The sequence below is a fragment of the Kogia breviceps genome, chromosome 11, assembly GCF_026419965.1.
Source record: "Kogia breviceps isolate mKogBre1 chromosome 11, mKogBre1 haplotype 1, whole genome shotgun sequence".
Taxonomy (NCBI): domain Eukaryota; kingdom Metazoa; phylum Chordata; class Mammalia; order Artiodactyla; family Physeteridae; genus Kogia; species Kogia breviceps.
This window is the reverse complement of record NC_081320.1, coordinates 10111083-10134050: the sequence shown is the minus strand read 5'-3', so window position 1 is coordinate 10134050 and position 22968 is coordinate 10111083. Positions and strand designations below refer to the sequence as shown.

Below are 22968 nucleotides of genomic sequence, written 5' to 3'. Positions count from 1 at the left end.
GTAATTTAATAGATAAATACATCTTATAATAATAAAAGGATCAATTCAGTAGAAAAAAGTTACCCCTAATGTGTAGACACCTAATAACATAGCTTTACAACATATAAAGTAAAAATTGTTAGCACTGAAGGAGAGCTATATAATCCACAAACCTTAACCACCTTTACCTAATTAAAAATATATTTGTAGAATGCTGTATCCAACTAGATAATACACCTCTCTTCCAAGTGCACGTATAACATTAACCAAAATGAATCATAATGGACCATAAAGTGATTGTCAACAAATGTCAAGGGATTGAAATCATGTAGTGTATAGTCTGATGACTTGGAATTACATTAAAACTCAGTGACACTCTAAAACTAATACAATGGTATATGCCAATTATATATCAATTTTTAAAAAAACTCAAATGACAGAAAAATAACTAAAAATCTCCAAATGTTTGCAGATTAAGTCACATACTTCTATGTAACCTAAGGGTCAAAGAAAATATTACAATGGAAATCTTAAAATATTTTGGATGATAATAAAATACAACTGTGGGCTGCAGCTAAAGCAGTGTTTAGAGGGAAATTTATGACTTTAAATGCATAGTTTAGAAAAGTTGAAAATTAATTACTGAAGTTTCCAACCTAAGAAGCCAGAAGAAGAATAACAAATTAAACCCAAGAAAAATAGAACTAAGGAAATAATAAAGAGCAGAAGACAGTGAATAATAAACAGACATACAGTAGATAAAATCAATAAACCAAAAGTTGGTTCTTTGGAAAAGTTAATTAAATGGGTAAATTCCAAGCAAGACTGATTAAGAAAGAGAAAGAGAAGGAAAACAACAACAGTAAAACAGGGAAGAAAACTAATCACTACAGAGTCTACAGAAATTAAAAAGATACTATGAACATATTTATGCCAATAAATTTGAAAATTTAGATAAAATAAGTTCCTTGAAAAATAAAATGTACTCAATTTACACAAGATGAATAGAAAATCTTAGTAATACTACCAAAATATCTACTAAAGAAGTTGAATATATAATGAAAACCTTTCCACAGAAAAACCCTCAGGTTGCTTCACTGATAAATTTCTGCATTTAAGTAAGAAATAATACCAGTATTATAAAATCTTTCTAGAGAATTGAAAAAGAAACATTTCCCAAATCATTTTATGACTGCTAAATAACTTCAATATCAAAACCTGATAAGAGTATTATAAGAAAAATACAAGGCCTTCATGAATGAATGCACAAACTCAATATAAAATGTTAGCAAATAGAATCCAGGGCATATAAAAATGACAGTACATCATGACTAAGTGGGATTTATTCTAGAATGCAAGGTTAATTTGACACTGAAAAATCACTAATTGAAATTTACTGTATTAACATAATAAAGAAGAGCCATTTGGGTCTGTTTGGCTAGTTTTGTGATTAGCAATGTCCATTTGCATCAAAGTATTGTTATCCCATTTTATTTTTTTATTTTTTAAAATTTATTTCATTTATTTATTTTTGGCTGCATTGGGTCTTCGTTGCTGCGTGCGGGCTTTCTCTAGTTGTGTCAAGTGGGGGTTACTCTTCGTTGTGGTGCATGGGTTTCTCATTGCGGTGGCTTCTCTTGTTGTGAAGCACGGGCTCTAGGTGCACGGGCTTCAGTAGTTGTAGCTCACAGGCTCTAGAGCACAGGCTCAGTAGTTGTGGCGCACGGGCTTAGTTGCTCCACGGCATGTGGGATCTTCCTGGACCAGGGCTCAAACCCGTGTCCCCTGCACTGGCAGGAAGATTCTTACCCGCTGCGCCACCAGGGAAGCCCCTGTTATCCCATTTTAAAGATAAGCTTCTCTAATGTAAGCGTTAGGAGAGCAAAGACCTCTGTTTTGTTCATTGTTACACCCCTAGCACAGAGTGTCTGTCACACAGTAGGTGCCCAGTAAATGCTGAATGTGGAATGAATAAATAAAGCTCAGGGAGACTTAACGACTTATCCAAGCTAGTCTTTTAGCTCCTCTCTCTTCCCTCCTCAGTATCTTTCCCAAACACCTTTCTCTTCATCCCTAATTCTTAGTTTAAACTGTTTCATGTCTCACTTTTCACAGCCATCTTTGCCTTTAGCCCTTCTTCCAATCTCTTGCCCACGTGACAGCCTGATCATCTTCCTGAAGTGCGGATCAGATCATGCCTTTCCCTTCCTTCATTTTTAGGGAATACCTTCAGAGATAAGCTCACATGGGCTGTGTTCTGCTCACCTCTTCAATCTCACCTCTTGCTTATTTCTCCCAAGCCTCGGCCTGCCACTCGTGAGCTACTTGAGGTTCCCTGATCTTGAGCCTCCTTTCTCCACTCCCTTCCTTACCTTTCTACTCCTCTGTTACCTGATTAATTCCAACTCATCCCTCCAGACCTAATTCTAAGCCTTTCTGATCCCCAGCCATGCAGTCGAGGTTAGGTGTCCCTCTTGTGTGCTTCCTTAGTATCCTGTGTTTACCTCTACCGCAGTATCTGTTGAACTGTCTAGTACTTATCCGTCTGATAGATTGTTTCATTGTCCTCCTTGAGGACAGGGCATTGTGTCTCGTTTATCTCTGTATCTACTGTGTCTGACATGGAACCTGACATATATCATCATCATCATTGCCGACTTTTATTGAAAGCCTGCAGACGCTGTTGTAAACACTTTGCAAGTTTGTAACTCCTCTCATCGTCATGAGGACCTTATGAGGCAGGTTCTATTATTATCTCCACTTTACCAGTGAGAAAGGGGGAGATTAAAAGAAACCTATCCAAGGTCACTCAATGAGAAGGAGATAGAACCAGAACTTAAACTCAGAGCCTGTGCTCTAATCACTGTACAATGATGCTCAAGCAGCATCTGCTGGATGGATGGATCCAAGATTTCAGTGCAAGTCTCCTGGCCCCAAGTCCAACACACGCTTCACCGGGTCACGTACGTTCCTCAGATCTATTAACTCCTCATCACTCTCAGTTCCTCGGTCACGTATTCTTTGCTAGATAGTAGAAAATGTTAGTTGCACTTTTGCCTTTTTTCCCGTTATTTGCCACTTCCAAATATAGGCCAGTTCTGTATGTAGAACTTCTACTCGTACTCAATCTGGATCTGTTCTTACACGTTATTTCAGGTGACCCTTGTCAAAGAATTATTTTTTGCAGAACTGGGGCGCTTACTGAAGGAGAGGACGATGACAGTTCTGCTGAAGAAGATGAAGAAGAAGAAGAAGAAGAAGAAGAAGAAGAAGAAGAAGAAGAAGAAGATGAAGAGGCCACAAGTGGAGAATACATTGCTGTTGGAGATTTTACGGCTCAGCAAGTCGGAGACCTCACATTTAAGGTAGTAGAAACAGACTGGAAGCTAACCGAAGGGTAAATTTTCGTACCTAACATAGTAAGAAAACTCTACGTGTATTCCTGGATTCGATAGTCCTGATATTAACTTTTTAAAGACTCAGTCTGTTTAAATAAAATAAGTGATAATTAAGATTTACAAGCGGTAGTCAGGCTAAATTCTGTTATCAAAGTTACCTGGTAGTAAAATGGTAAAAAGAGTAGACGCTCTTCTGTTTTTGAAAATAGTTTTCATGTTGATAATTCTGAATTTAGGGGTAAATTTTAATTAAAAAAATTTTTACTTTTATTTTCTTTAAGAAAGGGGAGGTTCTCCTTATAATTGAAAAAAACCCTGATGGTTGGTGGATGGCTAAGAATGCCAAAGGAAACAAAGGTCTTATTCCAAGAACGTACTTGGAGGTTAGTCTTTTTTGTTTATTCTTTCCTTTTTCTTCTTCAAGACATTTTTTCCATTTATAAGAAAACACTAAGATGTAGTCTTTGATCAATTGACTAGTGAATGACTTAAGATATAGAATTTGCCTCAATTTTAGAGGGGCAGAGCATGGGTAAAATACTGTGTATTATAGTTCTGGGGACCTCTGAAGTGCTCTTATGTAGCTGAGCCCTACCTAGAATGTTATCCCACAATGAAGATGTTCTGTGGATTAATGTTGATCATAAAAATTAATAGGCATTTATTATTTGTTGTGAAACAAAACCACAGTTAACTTTGTGTGAACTTGCACAAATATATGATCCTTTCCTAAGATGTGGACGTACTATATACGCATGTTTATGGCCTGTTTCTTTCACATTTCATCATACGGCATGGTCATTTTCTGTGCAAATATGTATAGATCAGTGCTGTCCAATAGAAATAAAATGCAAACCACAAATGTAATTTAAAATTTTCTAGTAATGACACTGAGCTGTCTTGTTTTTCTTCACGCCACTTCTAACACCAGCTGTGTGTTATTTTTCTGACACCAAATACATGTTGTTTTTCCACATTGATTCTTTGAAACCAACCAGGTATCCAACAATTCAGTTCAATTCTGACACTAGCTCCTGGAGTTAGCACAGACCTCCACAAGGTAAGGGCTCAGTCCCGCAAGACTGCCCCACTTCAGATGCCAATCACAAGTCCCCGGGGCTAGCTGTGCTTCTGAGTGACCGGCTCTAAACTTGGAAGTTCCCACACCTTTCCTCAGGTTCAATACTTTGCTAGAGGGACCCACAGATCTCAGGAAACACCTCACTTTTGCTTCCCAGTTCATTATAAAGGATATAGTTTAGGAACAGCCAAATGGAAGAGGTGCACAGGGCGAGGTATTGGGAGAGGGAGGGAGTGGGACCTGGTTTTTCCATGTGCTCCTGGAACCACCCTGCCAGCACTTCAAGTGATGGCCAACCCAGAAGCTCCCTAAACCCTGTCTTTTAGGGGTTTTTTTGGAGGCTTCATTACATAGACACGATTGATTGAATCATTGGCCTCAGTGATTAAATTCAATCTCTAGCTCCTTTTCCCTCCCTGAAGGTGAGGGGGTGGGGGGCACTAAAAGTTTCCACCTTCTAATCACTGGTTCCTCTGGCCACCAGCACCCACCCCTCCCCAAGCCATGACCTCATGAGCCTAAACTCAAGTATGTTTGAAAGGGGCTTGTTAGGAATAACAAAAGACACTCCTGTCACTCAGGAAATTCTAAGAGTTTTAGGAACTCTGTGTCAAGAACGGAGCGTAAAGACCAAATGTGTGTTTTTATTATACCACACACATTTTTAAAAAGTAAAGGGAAACAGGTGACATTATTATTATTATTTTTTAGTTAATTTGTTTATTTTTGGCTGCGTTGGGTCTTCGCTGCTGTGCACGGGCCTTCTCTAGTTGTGGCGAGCAGGGGCTACTCTTCATTGCGGTGCGCGGGCTTCTCATTGCGGTGGCTTCTCTTGTTGTGGAGCACAGGCTCTAGGCGCGCAGGCTTCAGTAGTTGTGGCACGTGGGCTCAGTGGTCTTGGCTTGCGGGCTCTAGAGCGCAGCCTCAGTAGTTGTGGCGCACGGGCTTAGTTGCTCTGCGGCATGTGGGATCTTCCTGGACCAGAGCTCGAAACCATGTCCCCTGCATTGGCAGGCAGATTCTTAACAACTGCACCACCAGGGAAGCCCAGTGACATTATTATTATTATTATTTTTTAGAAATGGGTTTTATTTATTTATTTATTTATTTATTTATTTATTTATTTATTTTTGGCTGTGTTGGGTCTTCGTTTCTGTGCGAGGGCTTTCTCTAGTTGCGGCGAGCGGGGGCCACTCTTCATCGCGGTGCGCGGGCCTCTCACTGTTGCGGCCTCTCTTGTTGCAGAGCACAGGCTCCAGACGCGCAGGCTCCGTAGTTGTGGCTCGCGGGTTTTTAGATGGTCCGCGGCATGTGGGATCTTCCTAGACCAGGGCTCGAACCCGTGTCCCCTGCATTGGCAGGCGGATTCTCAACCACTGTGCCACCAGGGAAGCCCAGTGACATTATTTTTAATAATTTATTTTATCCAGTATATCAAACATATTATCTCATTTCAACATATAACCAATATTTTTAAATCCTTTCTTTTTTTTTAATGCTAAGTCTTCAAATTCTAGTGTGTATTTTACACTTAAATAGCACATCTCAGTTTAGACTGGTCACATTTCAAGCGTCAGTAGGCACAGGTGGTGAGTGCCTGCTCTATCGCCCAACTCAGTTCTGGGTCATCTGTTTCAATGGTAGCATAGTATTCCAGTCTTATTTAGATGGACATTTAGGTTGTTTCCAACCTATAATAACTGTAAATGACATTGCAAAGAAGGTAAGATTAGCTTCCGCTATGAGTTACAGAAGGGCTCCAAAATAGTGGCCTAAATAAGGTAGAAGCATATTTCTCTTGTGTGTGGAGGAAGTGTGGAGATGAGCTATCAAGGAATGGTAAGGCCCTATCTAATATTTTACCCTGTGGGTAGGTGCGAGGAGCTCTTCCTGGGGTTGTTATCTCTTCAGCTTAGGTTGGCTGCTAGATCTTTCGTTATTACAATTCCAAGCAGTGAAAGAGGAAAGGGGAAGAAGTCAAAAGGCATGAGTTGCAGTCTTTTAAAGGTTTCTTGGAAGTTATACAAAAAACTTCCAGTTATATCTCCTTGGCCAGAATTTAGTTTCTTGACAACACCTAGCTGCAAGGAGGGCTTGGAAAACGTAGTCTTTTAGCTGATTCATTGCTATAATCAGGGATTCTGTTAGAAAAGAAGACCCTGTGTTGTGATCAGTCTGCACATGTACCTTGTAGACTGTCTGGTTATTCCCCTTAAATCAATTCCTAAATGCTCATTGCTGGTGCAAAGGGTCTACACCTTTGTGTTTTGATTGAATTTGCCATTTTTCCTTTTAGGAAAGTTATGCCTATTTGGACTCCCATCTCCAGCAGCCAAGAGTGCTTGTTTGTCTACACATTTGCCAGTGATGGTTGTCATCAATCTTTTTGCCGGTGTGATAGACCAAAAAAAAACCAAAAGGCTCATTCTTGTTTTTTATTTATTGTACTGCTAGTGAGGTTGAGCATGATTTCATTTGCTTTATGACCATTTCTATTTCTTCTTTGTAAATTGCCTTTTCAGTTCATTTTTCTAAGGGGGTTTTGAAAATCATATTGATTTATGAGAGTTTTTGTAATATCTTGATAATAAGGATATCAACCCTTAGAAACTTGTGGCAGATACCATCTTTGTTGACTTTCAGCCATGTTTTATTTTTTATGTAGTTAAATCATTGTTCCATGGTTTTGGTATCATGATTGGAAGGGGCTTTCGAATCTCAAGATTATTTTCTTCTGGGACTTCCCTGGAGGTCCAGTGGTTAAGACTCTGCACTTCCACTGCAGGGCACGCAGGTTTGATCCCTGGTTTTGGAACTAAGATCCACATGCCATGTGGCGTGGCCAAGAAAAAGAAAAAACAAACGATTATTTTCTTCTAACACTTCTATAGTTCTTTTTGCTTTTATATCTTTTCTTCTTTTTTTTTTTTCATTTGAATAAGTCCCATCTGGCATTTATTTTTATTAAACTCGTTCTCTACCTCTGTCATTGTAATTTTTTCATATAGTGACATTATCAACCATGTATTAAAATCTTTTTCCACTGATTTTTTATATGCCCATCATATACTAAATCCCTATCTACACTTGAGCCTTTCTGAAAGTACGTTTATTGGTTGATTTTTGCATTAGGTAAAAAGTACTTCATATTTCAATAATTTTTCAGCCCTATAATAAAGAAGAAGGCCAGGAGTCTAGTGAAGAAGGCAGTGAAGAAGATGTAGAGGTAGGGGATGAAACGGCAGAAGGAGCAGAAGTTAAACAAAGGTAAAAAGGTGTGAGGGGATGTCAAAGTAGGTTTAGGAAACATTTTATTTGTTTATTTTTACTATTGTAAGTAATTCAAGAATTGCTTGAAATGGAAACAGCTTATAGTTTGGGAGCAGGGCTTTTCATATTACTGTTTGCTTAAGATCATTACAACTTTAACTTGGTGATTATTGTTAGCACATGATATTATGCTTAGTTTCAGGTAGACTCTTTTAGGTTTTCAGAAGTTACAATTATACACTTTGTTCTTTGATTAATGAAATTCCCTAATTGAGTAAATAGGCATAACCTTTCTGTGCACTCACCTAGCTACCGTTTCTCCCTAGAACCGATTCTCATTGGAGTGCTGTCCGAAAAGCCATCTCAGAGGTTGGTATCTCCTGTCTTATTAATGATGTCTCGTTTTGTTACTTAATAGCTCTGATAAGAGTTCAGATTCAAAATGGGATGGAAACTTTATTTTTTTTTTTTTTTTTTTTTTTTTTTTTTTCGGTATGCGGGCCTCACACTGTTGTGGCCTCTCCCGTTGCGGAGCGCAGGCTCCGGAAGCACAGGCTCAGTGGCCATGGCTCACGGGCCCAGCCGCTCCGCAGCATGTGGGATCTTCCTGGATCGGGGCACAAACCCGTGTCCCCTGCATTGGCAGGCGGATTCTCAACCACTGCGCCACCAGGGAAGCCCGGGATGGAAACTTTAAATGAAAGCATTGGATCTTAAGCAGGATACAGAGCATGGAATGTACAGAGCATTAAAACATATTTCTGGTTTAGTAAGCCTATGCCTATGAGGGCTTGGAAATGTCTCTCATTGATTCTGCTTGAATTTTCTATCATTTGGGTAAAGATAGTTGTTAAAGCTTGTTAATATTTAAAAATTCCAAAAAGCTCAAAAAAGTAAGAAACTTGGGACTTCCCTGGTGGTCTAGTGGTTGAGACTCCGCACTTCCAATGTAGGGGGCATGAGTTTGATCCCTGGTCGGGGGACTAAGACATGCCACGGGGCACAAACAAAAAAAAATAAAAAGTAAGAAACTATCAATAATCCTATCATTTAAAAAGTTGCATAACAAAATGAAAATCCACTCCTTCCATAAGTAATCATCACTAACCATTTAGGAAATGTATTCTTTCTGCCTTTTTTACCCTACTTATCACTTACATGGACATGTGTGTGTGTGAGTGTGTGTATGTACATATAGTGTACCAAAAAGCCATTAATTCTTCAGTGCATATCAGTTTACAATATCAACTCATCTGTGACATGGCGGTACTTTGTGGAGCAGGACAGGCCATTTTGGTGGGGGCCATGCAGGAAGCAGCAGATCTGAAGCACAGAGCTCAGCCCCCCGGGCACTGCATGGGGCTTAGGTCCTCAGGAAAGGCCCGGATTCAGCAATGGTGTCTTCTCAGGAGTTGGGGGTTAAGTTGCTATATCCTTCCACTAAAGTCTGTATGTTTGTATTTTTCTTTCGGGGGTTGTAGTTGCTATAGTGATAAAGAGAGAGTATCCTAGAGGTGAGGAAACATGAATGAAACCAAGCAAAATTTTGTTTTACTCTCTTCAGCAGATAAACACCGTCGACGTATTGACCACGATGGGAGCTATTCCTACGGGGTTCAGGCCTTCCACCCTCTTCCAGCTTCTGGAGGAAGGTAATAGGCGTCCATCAGCCACCACAGACTTTTAGTTAAGCGGTCACGGTTTACATCTAAATTTTCTGGCACAGCCAAAGCAAGTCATTGAAAAAGGTGTAACATCTCACATCTCTTGGACGCTCATCTTTTCCTTCATCTTGCCTGTGAAGGAGGAAGGAGCCCTGGTCCTATCAGAGGCCAAGCCCCCTTCCTTTATTTCAAAAACACGACTCTTTGATCAACCCTTTCCTGTATCTTCAGCCTGCTCTCCCCTGCCCCACTGGCTGACTCCCTCATCAGCAGTCCTAGCAAACCTAAAACCTCCCACCTTTACGGACCAGCTCCCCACAACCCTGTCCCATTCTGGATGAAGCCTCCCTTTCTCTGCTTTTCCTCACAGTGAGACTTTTCCAAAGAGTTTTCCCTGTTCGCTGTTTCTGTTTCCTTATTCATTCTTGGATTGCCCTGTACTTAGCAACATTTGTTCATAAGCTCATTTTAAAGAGGAATAATGTGGTGGGGAGGCTCCCCTGTGTACGCTGAGCTGCTGAGTCATCTGTTGAGGGGCTGCTTTGAGCCTTCTCTGTCGGGAAGCTCTTCTCAGCCCTCGCTGAACACCCAGCTCCTTCTCATGCTTTGTTTTGTTTTTTATTATAAATCTCTTTTTATTTATTTATTTATCTATTTATTATTATTATTATTTTGGGCTGTGCTGCGCAGCTTGCAGGATCTTAGTTCCCCGACCAGGGATCAAACCTGGGCCCTTGTGGAGTCCTAACCAGTGGACCACCAGGGAATTCACCGCTTCTCATGCTTTGGGTGTCAGGGTACATTCCCCGAGACACCTTCCATGTAGGCCCTCCTACTCCCATTCACCTGAGCACCCTTTATAAGTCTAAGTCAGCTTATAATTATTTTGTCTTTTGTCTACTTATTTTTCTTAACTGTTTCCCCCACTGAAGTGTAAGCTAATGAGGGCAGGGGCCATATTTCTCTGATTCACGTTTATGTTTCAAGCTCCCAGAATAGCACCTGGCAGAGTAGGAACTCAAAAATGAGTTCTTGGGTGAGTAAATGATTTTGTAATAGGTATTCATCATGACACAAGTATGGAAGAACAGTATTAAAATGCTTTTGTAGGGCTTCCCTGGTGGCGCAGTGGTTGAGAGTCCGCCTGCCGATGCAGGGGACACGGGTTCGTACCCCAGTCCGGGAGGATCCCACATGCCACGGAGCGGCTGGGCCCGTGAGCCATGGCCACTGAGCCTGTGCATCCGGAGCCTGTGCTCCACAGCGGGAGAGGCCACAACCGTGAGAGGCCCGTGCACCGCAAAAAAAAAAAAAAAGCTTTTGTGTTAAGAAGTAAAATTAATGATTATATATTTTTTCTAAAATATCTAAAAAGTGTTCACAGATTTTCTGCATTTTACAAAAATATTCGAATGGATCATCTTCATCATGGGGCATGTTACTGGCCTAAAAGTCTTTAAGATCTTTCTTAAAGCCACTTTAAGATCAGCTCTCATGTGCTACGTTTCTGTCCTTATGTTTCCTGCTGTTCTCATCTCTGTTGGTACGTCTGTCTTAGGAAGCAAGTTTCTAGTAAACAGCTTGGCATTCTCGAAGTCTGTTTCCTAAGTTTGTACCATAACATCATGAATTTGGGGTTTTGAATTTCATTCGTTCTTTGTAAGAAAATAAACGAACAATTATTTTTGCAGGGAATCAATTTCGAGCAAGTTACTTCTTACAACCAGAGCTCACTACTTCACAACTGGCCTTCAGAGATCTAATGTGGGATGCTAAAACGGGCTCTGTAAGTATGGTTACTGTCAGTAAAATTATAAATTTTCCAGATTTTGTCATGGTTGCAAATATACAGGTAACGTAAATTGATTAATGCATTATAAAAAAACAAAAAAAATTGTCTCTGTATTGTAATTTTGAAACACTTAGTGACAGTTTCATAGCTGAGACAAAACTTGTGTCTGTTACCTTGACTTTATCTTGTTACTCTTCTCCACTGCTCTCTTCTCCCATTGTTACAAAGGAAATAATACTAGGTATCAATCTTAATAATTCTTTGCCTCAATTTTTTCATCTGTAAAAAGGGAAAAGTAGTAATAATACTTCCAACATAGGGTTATTATGAGAATTGCACTGCACTGAATGTGTGAAGGGCTTAGAACAGTGCCTGACACATGATGATAACTTAGTAAATGTTAGCCAGTATCATTATTATTAGTAATATTATTTTAATTAAATAGGAATGAGGAAGTTGGTAGTACTTTCTGATTATATATTGTGGGGAGCTTGGAGTAAAGGATTGCTGGTATCCCCCTTATTTGAAGTAGGAAATGCTCTTGACATTTAATTCTCTTCTTCTCCTCCTTAGAAGATATAAACTGCATTTGAGCCCCTCACTCCCCTTCCTGTTTACCTTCTGCTTTTTCTCCCTTGCTCTCCCAGAGCCTCAGGCAAGAATAAGAGAACCCAGTGTGGTCAGGTTTTGTGGGGAGGGGTGGTGCAGAAGTTTCGTGCTCTTTTCCTTCTCAACCCGAGCAGTGCCTGGAATCTTTTTAGCATTAAATATCTCTTATTGCAAGTTTACAAATATGTTATATTTGGTGTGTGTAGTATACTAGTACTGAATAAATAGCATTTAATTTTGTGAACTTGTACCCAGAGAGCTCAATTGTTCAGCTCTCATTTCTTAAATTGAAAAGGTGACAAACTGTTAAACATTGTCTGATTTTTTTCAGTGATATGTTATTTAAATGGAAAGGCCCAGGACCATAAAGCAGAATGTTAAGAATTGAAGATGTTCTTTAAAAAAAAAAACAAGAATGCCAGTTTTTTAAATTGACATTCTGTTATCCTGTGAAGTAGAACTGAATAACTACATCCAATGATCAGTGCGTTCTCTCTGTCAAAACATCTATATAAGAAGCCAGGGAACAATGTAGATAAATGCTTGGAATTGAAACAAGGAGGAGCTAGCTGGATCATATTAACGCCAGGTGTCACTGGTCACTGTGCTGTGGTGACCTTCTATGCGGACCTGCCTTATGTAAGAAGGAGCTGTAAGAACGAACCTGGAATACAGTTGATTCCATGGTCAGGTCATTCTTTTTCCCTGATTGTACTGACTATTCTTTTCATCACAATTTTTGTGTATTTAACAAAAAAATGCAAAATTTTAAGAAAGATTTATTTATTATTTACTTATTTTTGGCTGTGTCAGGCCTTAGTTGCGGCACGCGGGAGGTTCGTTGCGGCACTCGGGCCTCTCTCTAGTTGTGGCGTGCGGGCTTTCTCTTCTCTAGTTGTGGCATGCGGGGTCCAGAGCGCGTGGGCTCTGTAGTTTGTGGCCCGCGGGCTCTCTTGTTGAGGTGCACAAGCTCAGTAGTTGTGGCACATGGGCTTAGTTGCCCTGCGGCATGTGGGATCTTAGTTCCCTGGCCAGGGATCAAACCCACGTCCCCTGCATTGTAAGGTGGATTCTTTACTGCTGGACCACCAGGGAAGTCCCAAAAGCAAATATTTTAAATATAAATATTTATGAAAATTTTAACTGAAGTTTTGGGTTAAATTAAACAGACTATTGAAACTTCTCTTGTGTGTATATGTTGTGTGCAAAATTTATTCTTTTTTATTCTATATGCATTTTCTTAAGCATTTACAAAAGGTGCTTTGAAAATGAATTTGTCTTATAAGTCATAAAAGTAAACCTTCCTCATAACTAATTTTTCTCTCAGATTAGGTCAAGACCAAGTCGGGTTTCCTTGACTCTGACCCTCTGGAGCTGTAAGATGATCCCTCTTCCAGGAGTGAGCGTCCAGGTTCTGAGCAGACACGTGCGCTTCTGTCTGTTTGACGGCAATAAGGTGAGCTTGCTGAGGAGTTAAACCAGTTCCCACCATATGTTAATGCCACATACTGACCGCGTACTGCACAGGGTCTTGTCTGTCTCTTTCTCCCTCTCAACCTCTCTCTCTCTCCGTGTGCACGTGCGTAAGTATCTATATAAAATAATGTGTGGTAGAGTGCAAACTACATGTGTTCTGGAAGTGTGTGATATTTATACATCACAGTTAACGCCTCTGAGCCTTAGATTTTTCACTTACAAAAAGGTACTGATGCGTATCTTCTAGTATTGTATACAGTTCAGGTTTGAAGATTAGAGTATTGCATTTTTGACAGGTGTACACACCTGTATAACCAACATCCCAGTCAACATATGGAGCATTACCATCACCTGACAAAGTTGCCTTGTGTCCTTTTCCATTCTGTTCCTCTCTGATTCCTAAGAGAATACTTTTTACCCAGTACCAAAAAATTTGATTAACTCTTAATGAATTGATTTATGAGATACAGATGAAACAGTGCATGGATGGAACTCTATGACTTTAATTGCATACACTAGACAAGAAGAAAGATTTTTAAATCAGTGATCTAAGCTCGAACTCAAGAGCCTAGAAAAGGAAGAGTGAGTCAATCCCAAAGGAAGTAGAATGGAGGAAATAATAGAGAGTAGAAATTAATGTAAGAGAAAATCAGAAAAGGTGAAGTTTATCCTTTGAAAAGATTAATAAAATTGAGAGATGCCTAGTAAGACTGATCAAGAAATTTTAGAAGAGAGAAAGAAAGAAAACAAATGATTATTGCCGAAACCCTGCCCCTGTTCACCGGTGCCAAGTAGAAACACGGAAACAGAGTTTTGGGTGAAGTAGAAAAGAAGAGCTTTATTGCTTTGCCAGGCAAAGGGGGCCACAGTAGGCTAATGCCCTCTACACTGTGTGTTCCAACCTGGAAGGGGTAGTGAGGAGTCTTACAGCATTCAAGGAGCAGGGCGTGGTCAGGGCGTGGTCAGCTCGTGGACACTCTTCTGACTGGTTGGTGGTGAGGTAATTGGGAGTCAACATCATCAACCTTCTGGTTCCAACCAGTCTGGGGTCTGCATGCTTGTGGGCAGCACACAGTTAAGTTCTCCCACCTGGAGGGGGTTTCGGTATCTGCAAAACAGCTCACAGGACATGGCTCAGAATATTATCTATAGCCCTTGAGGAAGAACTAAAGGTCATTGACTTTGTTTAATGGCTAAAGTATTATTATTTTGTCTTGCTTGACTGTTTTCCTTTCTCTCTGCATTTTTTCACTTCTCTGATTAAATTTATGCTTTGACTAAAGTTTTTCTACAGACAAAAGGCAGGCGGAGGACAGGGGTGGGGCTCTTTTCTGGGAAGGCATCCTAGGGTCCTGCTTGCTTGCATGATTACCATCTGACATGAAAATGGAGACCTCAGCACAGATCCTGCACATATTAAAGGGATAAGCAGGGGATATTGTAAACAACTTTATGGCAGTACATTTGATAATATCAATAAACAGATAAATTCTTTGAAAATCATAACTTAATGAAACTGACACAAGAAGAAATAGAATAATTTGAATGACCCCTGTTAAAGAAATTGAAACAGTAATTAAAAATCTTCCAATAAAGAAAACTCCAGACCCAGATGGTTTCACTGGTGGATTCCTCCAAACATTTAAGGAAGAAATAATACCAGTAGTACACAAACTTCCAAAGAATAGATAAGGAGGAAATGCTTCCCATCTCATTTCATGAGGCCAGGAAAAACATGATACCAAAATATGATGAGACATTACAAAAAGGAAAAATTATAAGACCAGTGTTCCTCATGAATATATAAACTAAAATCCTAAACAAAATATTAGCAAACTGAATCTAGCCATGTATAAAAAAGGACAATATATCGTGACTAACTGGGGTTTATTCCAGGAATTCAGATGTACACACCTGTGTAACCAATATTTGACATTTGAAAATAGATTATTGTAATTCGCCATTTTAACAGAACGAAAGAAGAAAAATCACCTGATCATCTCAATAGATGCGGAAAAAGCAGTTGACAACTTTTAACACCCATTTATGATTTTAAAAAAGTTCTCACCAAACTAAGAACAGAAGGGAACTTCACATTGGTTAAGGGCAACAAGAGAAAACTAAAGCAAAGCTACTAGCATCATCATACTTAATGTGAAATATTGCATACTTTTCCTCTGTGGTCAGGAACGATTCAAGGATATCCAAGAAATAAAAAGATAACTCAGGTTTTTTTAATTGAAAAAAGACTTCATTGAACAGGCGCTTAAAGAAAGAAAATATGGGGACTCCCCTGGTGGCGCAGTGGTTAAGAATCCACCTGCCAATGCAGGGGACATGGGTTCAAGCCCTGGTCCGGGAAGATCACACATGCATCGGAGCAACTAAGCCCGTGCGCCACAACTACTGAGCCTGCGTTCTAGAGCCCGTGAGCCACAGCTACTGAGCCTGCACGCCACAACTACTGAAGCCCGCGTGCCTAGAGCCCGTGCTCCGCAACAAGAGAAGCCACTGCAAGGAGAAGCCCGCACACTGCAACAAAGAGTAGCTCCTGCTCACCGTAACTAAAGAAAGCCCATGTGCAGCAACAAAGACCCAGTGCAGCCAAAAATTAATTAATTAATTTTTTTAAAAAGTATAGTACAAATGTTAAAAAAAAGAGAAAGAAAATATGACAAACCAATGGGCCTATAAAAAGATACACAACATATAATAAGTCATCCAGGAAATGCAAATTAAAACCAGAATGAGAGAGAGCCAACCATAGGCTATGCTTAAGAAACCACCTTAAACATAATAATATAGGCAGGTTAGAAGTAGAAGGATGGGAAAAGATACAGCATTCAAAACATATTAATATCAGACAAAGTATACTTCAGAAGAAGGAAAATTACCGGGAATAAAGTGGTACATTACATGATAAAATGGACAATTCACCAAGAAGATGTAACAATCCTAAATGTGTATACACCTAACATCAGAGCTTCAAAATACATGCAGTAAAAATGGATAGAACTGAAAGGAGAAATGGGCAAAGCCACAGTCATAATTGGAGACTTTAATACTTCTCTCTACAGTACTGTAGAACAAGTAGACAGAAAATTAGTAAGAATATAAGAGAACAGAAGAACACCATGAACAAAGTGGACCTAATTAACATTTGTACAACAGTTCACCCCCAAAGAGGAAAGTATGCGTTCTTTTCAGTGCGTATGGAACATTCAGCAAAATAGATGGTCCTGAGGAGAGTTAGAAGAATTGAAATCATACAATGTACATTATTTGATCACATGTGATTGAATTAGAAATCAGAAGCAGAAAGATAACTGGGAAAATCCTTAAATACTTAGAAATTAAACAACAGATTTCTCAAGAATCAATGGGTTAAAGGAAAATTTCAAGGGAAATTAGGAAATATTTTGAACTGAGCAAAAAAAATGAAAATGCAACATAATATTTGTGGGATGTTAGCACAAGCATTGCTTAGAGGGAAATTTGTAGCACCGGAAAAGAATTCTCAGTTTCATAGTCTACCTCCTGAGGGGGTGATGCTTGCCTTGAGATCTGAGGGGTGAACAGGCCGTAAGGAGATGGAGAGAAAAGGGGACAAGGGGAGTGTGTACCTGGCTGAAGGAGCAGCACAGGCCAGGACCTTGGCAGGAAAGGACTCGGGAAGGGGAGCCAGGGGGCTGCGTGGGGGCAGCAAGAGGAAGTGTAGGACGGGAGGAAGCAGGAGATACAGCGTAAGATGTTGTAAGTCATGATGTAGGGAGTTTCGTCTTTACCCTAAAAGTGGGGAAAGTCATTGGAGGTAGGACACAACTTAGACGTACGTTTGGGGATGATTTCTGGCTCCTCTCTGGAGACGGATTGAAGGGGGCGGGGGTCAGAGGCATCTGAGTAGACCACGTGGGGGCTATTATGTCACATGTGGTGGTCAAAGGGCGGCAAGTGTCGCCTCACGGAAACGAAATCTGGAGCCATTTTGCGTGGAATTAACCCTGGCTCCGCCAGCTGGGTGTGGGACGCTGACCAAATGACTCGAGCTTGCTCTCTGTCTCATGTGCATCCCTTAGGGTCGACGTGAGGACTAAATGAGTTAATGTAAGTAAAGCACTTAGACCAATACACGGAACACTATAAGTTGACCAGATGAGAGACGACGACGGTGGTAACTTAGATTAGGTTAGTGGAGATGCGAGCTGTGCCCGGAGGGATATGTAGGAGGCAAAACCCAGCCCAGTTTGGTTGGTGGTGGGTTGGATGCGGCAGGTGAGCGCCAAGCATGACACTAGGTCTTTGACTTCCACATCTGGGTGGATGGTGTGGTGACGTGCAGTGAGATAGAGAACACAGATATCTTCCCTTCTGCTGAGGGTACTTGTAACTCGCAGCACGAGGAAAGTGCCTTTCTTTCATCTGCACTGGGGGTAAATAAATGAACTTGTGTTACTGGAAGGGTCTTTCCTTCCTTCTACATGCTCCGCGCAAGATCACTGCCAAAAACGAGCCAGTAGGTGTCGCCAGTGACCAAGAAGAGATGATTGCCTTCTTTTTCCCAGATCTGGTTCCACATTCTTTGCTGCACTTCTCGCTATTCTCATACGTGACAACATAAAACAAAGATTAGAATTTTATTTTGAGTAATATATCAAAATAGTAGAAGTTATTTTATATAAGAATAATAGAAGTTAGTTTATGAAACAGATTTATGCCAAATTTTCCAAATTGAGGAATTAGAGAACATATTTAATAGTTACATACTCATGCTGTTTACTTAAGAGTACTTCTTTAATAAGCCTAAGCCAAGTTACAAATAAAAAGCATTATTACTAGAACTAGTTAATGAGACACTACTTCCAATAATGACTGAGTAAGCTCCTCTCCAGATAACTTGCCCAGTGACGAGAACTGTAAATTCTGGGTAATATATGAAAAGCAACTCCCTCAGGGCTCTGAAAAGTATGCCAAAGCAGGCAGGTCCTGGAGGGGCATCTTTAACTCTTGAGTCTGCTGTTTTATTTCTTCTCTTTGTTCCCTCTTTTTCATTCCTCTGTTTTATTTTTTTCTGTCTTCCTATGTGTTACCTGAACATTTTTTAGAACTCCATTCTGAATTGTCTGTCGTGTTGTTGAGTGGATCTCTTTGTATCGCTTTTGGTATGACTTTATACCTACATAACCTCCCACAGTTGGCTAGTGTCAACATTCCAGTTGAAGTGATGTGTAGAAACCTTACCTCCCTTTAAACCTCTTTACCCTCCCTGCTTTCTAATCGTCTTAAATATCTCCTCTACATACATTGAGAACCACATCACACAGTGTTATAATTTTCCTTGAACCATCAAGCATAATTTAGAAAACTTAAGAGAAACCTCTCATATTTACCCTTGTTTTTACTCTTTCCATTGTTCTTCCTTCCTTCCTGATATTCAGAGATTTCTTTTATCATGTTTTTTTCTATTTAGAGAACTTCCTTTAACCATTCTTTTAGTGTAGGTCTGCAGGCTACAAATTCTCTTAGTTTTTCTTTATCTGAGAATGCCTGTTTCCCCTTTATTCCTGAAGGATATTTTCACTAGCTATACAATTCTAGGTTGGCAGTTCTTTTCTTGAAGCACTCAAAAAATATTGTTCCATTTCCTTCTGGCCTCTGTCTGATGAGAATTGGTTTTTCCCTATGGGTGAATCTAGGTGGTGTTTCTCTCTCTCTGCTTTCAAGATACCGTGTTTAGTTTTTAGAAGTTTATGTGCTTTGTCGTGGATTTCTTGGGTTTAACCTGTTTAGGGTTTTCTCAGCTTGTTAAACCGTAGGTTTATGTCTTTTGCCAAATTGGGAGATTTTTCAGCCATTATTTTCTCAAATACTTTTCCAGCTCCAAACTCCCCTCTCCTCTGGGACTCCGATGACATGAATGTTAGTTAGATCTTTTGTTATAACCCCACAGGTTCCTGAGGCTCTGATCATTTTTTCCCATCTATTCTATCTCAGTTGTTCAGACTGCATAGTTTCTGTTTTCCTGTCTTCAAGTTCACTGATTCTTTTCTCTCTTTTCTATTCTGTGATTGAGTCTATTCAGCGACTTGTGTAGGTATGTGTGCGTGTCTGTTTTTAATCTTGGTTAATTATATTTTTCAGTTCTAGAATTGCCATTAGGGTCTCCTTTATCTTTCTTCTTTTTGTTGTTGAGATTTCCTTATTCCTTTCTTGAGACTCTGTATTTCTTTCTATGTTTTAAATTTCTTTTAAGCATCTCCATAGTTGTTTATTGAAGCATTTTTAGATGGCTGCTTTAAAATGCTTGTCAAATAATTCCAATATCTGTGTCATCTCATATTGGTATCTTTTGATATCAATCTCATTCAAGTTGGGATTTTCCTGGTACTTGGTATAATGAATGATTTTTTTCTTTTTTTTTTTTTATTGTATCCTGGACATTTTGAGTGTTGGGAGCCTCTGGATCTTAATAAGTTTAACTTCTATTTTAGCAGGCCTCTGACACCATTACTGCCAGGTGAGAATGGAAGTCCAGATTCCCCACTTGGCCTCTGCTCACACCCCCGGGGGTACGTGTGCCTCCTTACTTTTGGGCCCTAATGGAAGTTCAGGCTCCTCTCTAGGCCTCCAGAGACAGCACTCACCGTGTCATTCCTCAGGACCTATGACCCCTAGTCAGCCCACTTTCCTGTCTCCATTCTGGACATTACAAGAAGATAAAAAATAAGGAAGGTTTCTGAATTTCATTGTGTTAAATTTTCCATCAAAAAAAAGAACTGTGAACAAATGATGAACTCTAGCTAATGATATGCATGCTAATGTATTTAGAGAAAAGCTTACTTATGTCTGCAAGTTTGCAGTGTATCAAAAAATTAGGTGAATTGATGGATGGACAGAAGATATATATATGATAACGCAAGTATAGTAAAATATTGATGGCAGAATCTAGGTGATAAGCTTATGGGTGTTCACTATAAGTTTCTTTTAACTTGTCTGGTGTATTTGACACATTTCATAATTAACCACCATTGTATGTTCCATCCTTAAAAATTGATTGAAAACCCTTGAGAACTCAGTAAGAAATAATACATCAACTAATTGTATTCGTTTTGCCAATAATAAAAGACAGAGAGAACAAGTGTAAATCTCACACTTAGACTCTTACCTTAGAACATTACAATCTTCCAATTTGTTTATCCTTTTCCTTTTACATGTATTTTATACCACGATCTGACTTTTACAGGGATTAGCAATATTTGTTAAATTAGTAACTATTTCAAATACATAGAAACATGCAGAAAAAAACATAACAGCTACTCATGGCCTTGTCGCTTGTTCTATTGAAGCCTCTCAGTTTGCAATATGTAAATGTTTAGCCTCCCTATTTAGCTGTAGATTATTCTCATAAATCTAAAATTACTCTGTCTTTCTTTCTCCTAACACACCAAAGATACTAACATGCTTTAGCTACCTATTGCACCGTCTTGTCATAGTTGCCTAGAAGTTTTTTGGTTTTTTTTTTTTAAATGCAAATAAATCTGTTTTTTAAAAAACAATAAATATGTAATTACGTATAGTGGCATATTTTGTTAATATCTATGCTCAGGGGTGTTTCCTGTATTGTTAGTATTTGATTTCTTCATGTGTCCTTAGAAGCACATTTTATGCGGAAGATATTTTACCCTCCCCCCCGCAGACCAGCCCCACCAATCTAATGGTGCAATACTCCCCCCACCTCCAAACTCCAGTCCAGAACCAGATCTTGCAGTGGAGTTTATCATTCTTGATCTAAGGTGATGTCAGGGACTTCTCCGATTCATTTAAAGGTTCACTTGTTTACTTGGTTCTGATCCTGGAGTCATGGCTCCATCTTTGTCCTCCTTCCTGCTTAGGCTCTTTACTTCCTACGAGGAGGAAGGTTGGCCACCATCTTTCTTCCACCCTACTGGCTTCGAGCAATAAGGCTGCCTCTGCTCCTCTATCACGTGTTGAGTACCATTAGCCTCTGTCACACACAAATCTGCTCCTCGTCACCACATCCCGCTCTAGACTCAGAGCCCAGGAGACCCCCAGTTTTAGTCTCACCCTATTCTTTGTTCGTCTCTTCTGTTTACGGGCCACTGAAATATTCATCTCACTTTTGAGTCCTCCTCTGTCTTTTTAAGTGTCACTGCTTTATGTCTGGAGCAGAGCAGCTGTGTTGAAGCGTAAATTCATCTTGAGCAGAAGTCCTTATGCATTCTTTTGTTTGTTTGTTTAATATTTATTTTATTTATTTATTTGGCTGTGCTGGGTCTTAGTTGCGGCACGCGGGATCTTTTAGTTGCGGCACGTGGAATATTTAGTTGTGGCATGCGGGGTCTAGTTCCCTGACAAGGGACCGAACCCAGGCTCCCTGCATTGGGAGCACGGAGTCTTAACTGCTGGACCACCTGGGAAGTCCCCCATATACATTCTTGGTGCAGTTTGCTAAGTAGAAAAACCTCTAAAATTTTGAATCCTTGATTATTTCATCCTTATGCTCTGAGCCAGTCATTCACCCGCTCTCGAGGCAGTTTTCTCAAATATATAATGAGATGTTTGGACTAAGTCCTTTTTAAGCTCTCAGGGTCAGTAACTCGAGACGGCTGTAAAATTATCAAGCAGAAGAGGTTATTCCTCAATCAAAATCAGCATTCTCCAAGTTGAGAAGATAAAAGCAGAGATAGTATGAGATCTCAATTTCAATGACTGCAAAGGACTTCTTAGATATTAGAAGTGGAGAACACTTCTTGAAAAACCAAGAAGGACCTTAGAATAAATAAAATGCAGTCTTAGATTAGACACCAGATAGTAAGCAAAAGGAGTTTGTACTCCAAGAGCCCAGTCTGAGAATATGTATCATTTTAGAAAGGGCTTAAATAAAGTCATTTATATTAGTTGGGGAAGGAAATGGAGACTTTCTCTGTGGAAAACAGCTTAGCTGCCCATAAGATCCTCCTAGTTGCCTACCGATAGCGACACGGAGGGCAGTGAATTGAATTTGACCTCATAGGACACGTTCAGGATGATTTCTAATTATTTTTAAAGCTTAGTTTTAGAAATGCTATACTAAAATATTTTTATCTAAAATAAAAATTGTATATTATCTATTCTTCTGGAAAATGTCAGTTTCGGCCATAACTTTATAGAATTTGAACTTTTTTTAAAATAGTTTTTGCTTCTCTTGTATTCTATTGATTTGTGTATATTATAGGACTAACTTCTTACAATAGCATTTTATAAGAGATTAAATTCCAGGAAAAATGTACTTTATGGGCTTAGGGATCTTGAAGAAAACTGTAACCGTGTATCTGAGCTGGTAGCAGTGTCTGTCTTGATGGCAGGGTAATGAATTGCACATAAAATGCTCTTGTGGGTCATATTTCTTAAAAGGTCGTTCATACCTAAAATTTCTCTGAATTTTCTGGTTACTCTGTCTCATATATTAAGTATTTCACTTAATACAATTTAACACTCGTGCGAAGACCTGAGTCTGAACTCATTTGTCAGTTCTCTCATTGTGTTATAAGTGCTGTAACACTTGTTCTTTTGTTAATCATTTTAAATGTTATGTATGTATAATACCTGATGTAAAAAGAAAAAGAATTACAGAATTACACAAAGTAAGAAATAAAATATCCCCCTCTTCCTCTGCCCAACTGTTAACTGTTTGGGACGTGG

The 22968-nt window shown here is 39.6% G+C and overlaps 1 protein-coding gene across 10 annotated transcripts in view; it reads left to right on the top strand.

Annotated features, from left to right (window-relative positions):
- The window catches only part of NPHP1 (nephrocystin 1), a 63972-nt gene that overhangs the window by 16255 nt on the left and 24749 nt on the right, over positions 1-22968 (top strand). For 4 of the 10 annotated variants that reach the window (XR_010835371.1, XM_067007218.1, XM_067007219.1 and 1 more), the window contains 7 exons: positions 3152-3344; positions 3659-3760; positions 7625-7725; positions 8055-8097; positions 9293-9380; positions 11084-11178; positions 13121-13249. Coding sequence is in view for 9 of the 10 variants with exons in the window: in XM_067007218.1 (XP_066863319.1) it covers positions 3152-3344; positions 3659-3760; positions 7625-7725; positions 8055-8097; positions 9293-9380; positions 11084-11178; positions 13121-13249 (751 nt within the window). In the remaining variant the exon portion in view is untranslated. The remainder of the gene's footprint in view (positions 1-3151; positions 3345-3658; positions 3761-7624; positions 7726-8054; positions 8098-9292; positions 9381-11083; positions 11179-13120; positions 13250-22968) is intronic. The other 6 variants (XM_067007220.1, XM_067007217.1, XM_067007216.1 and 3 more) reach the window with 3 other exon arrangements.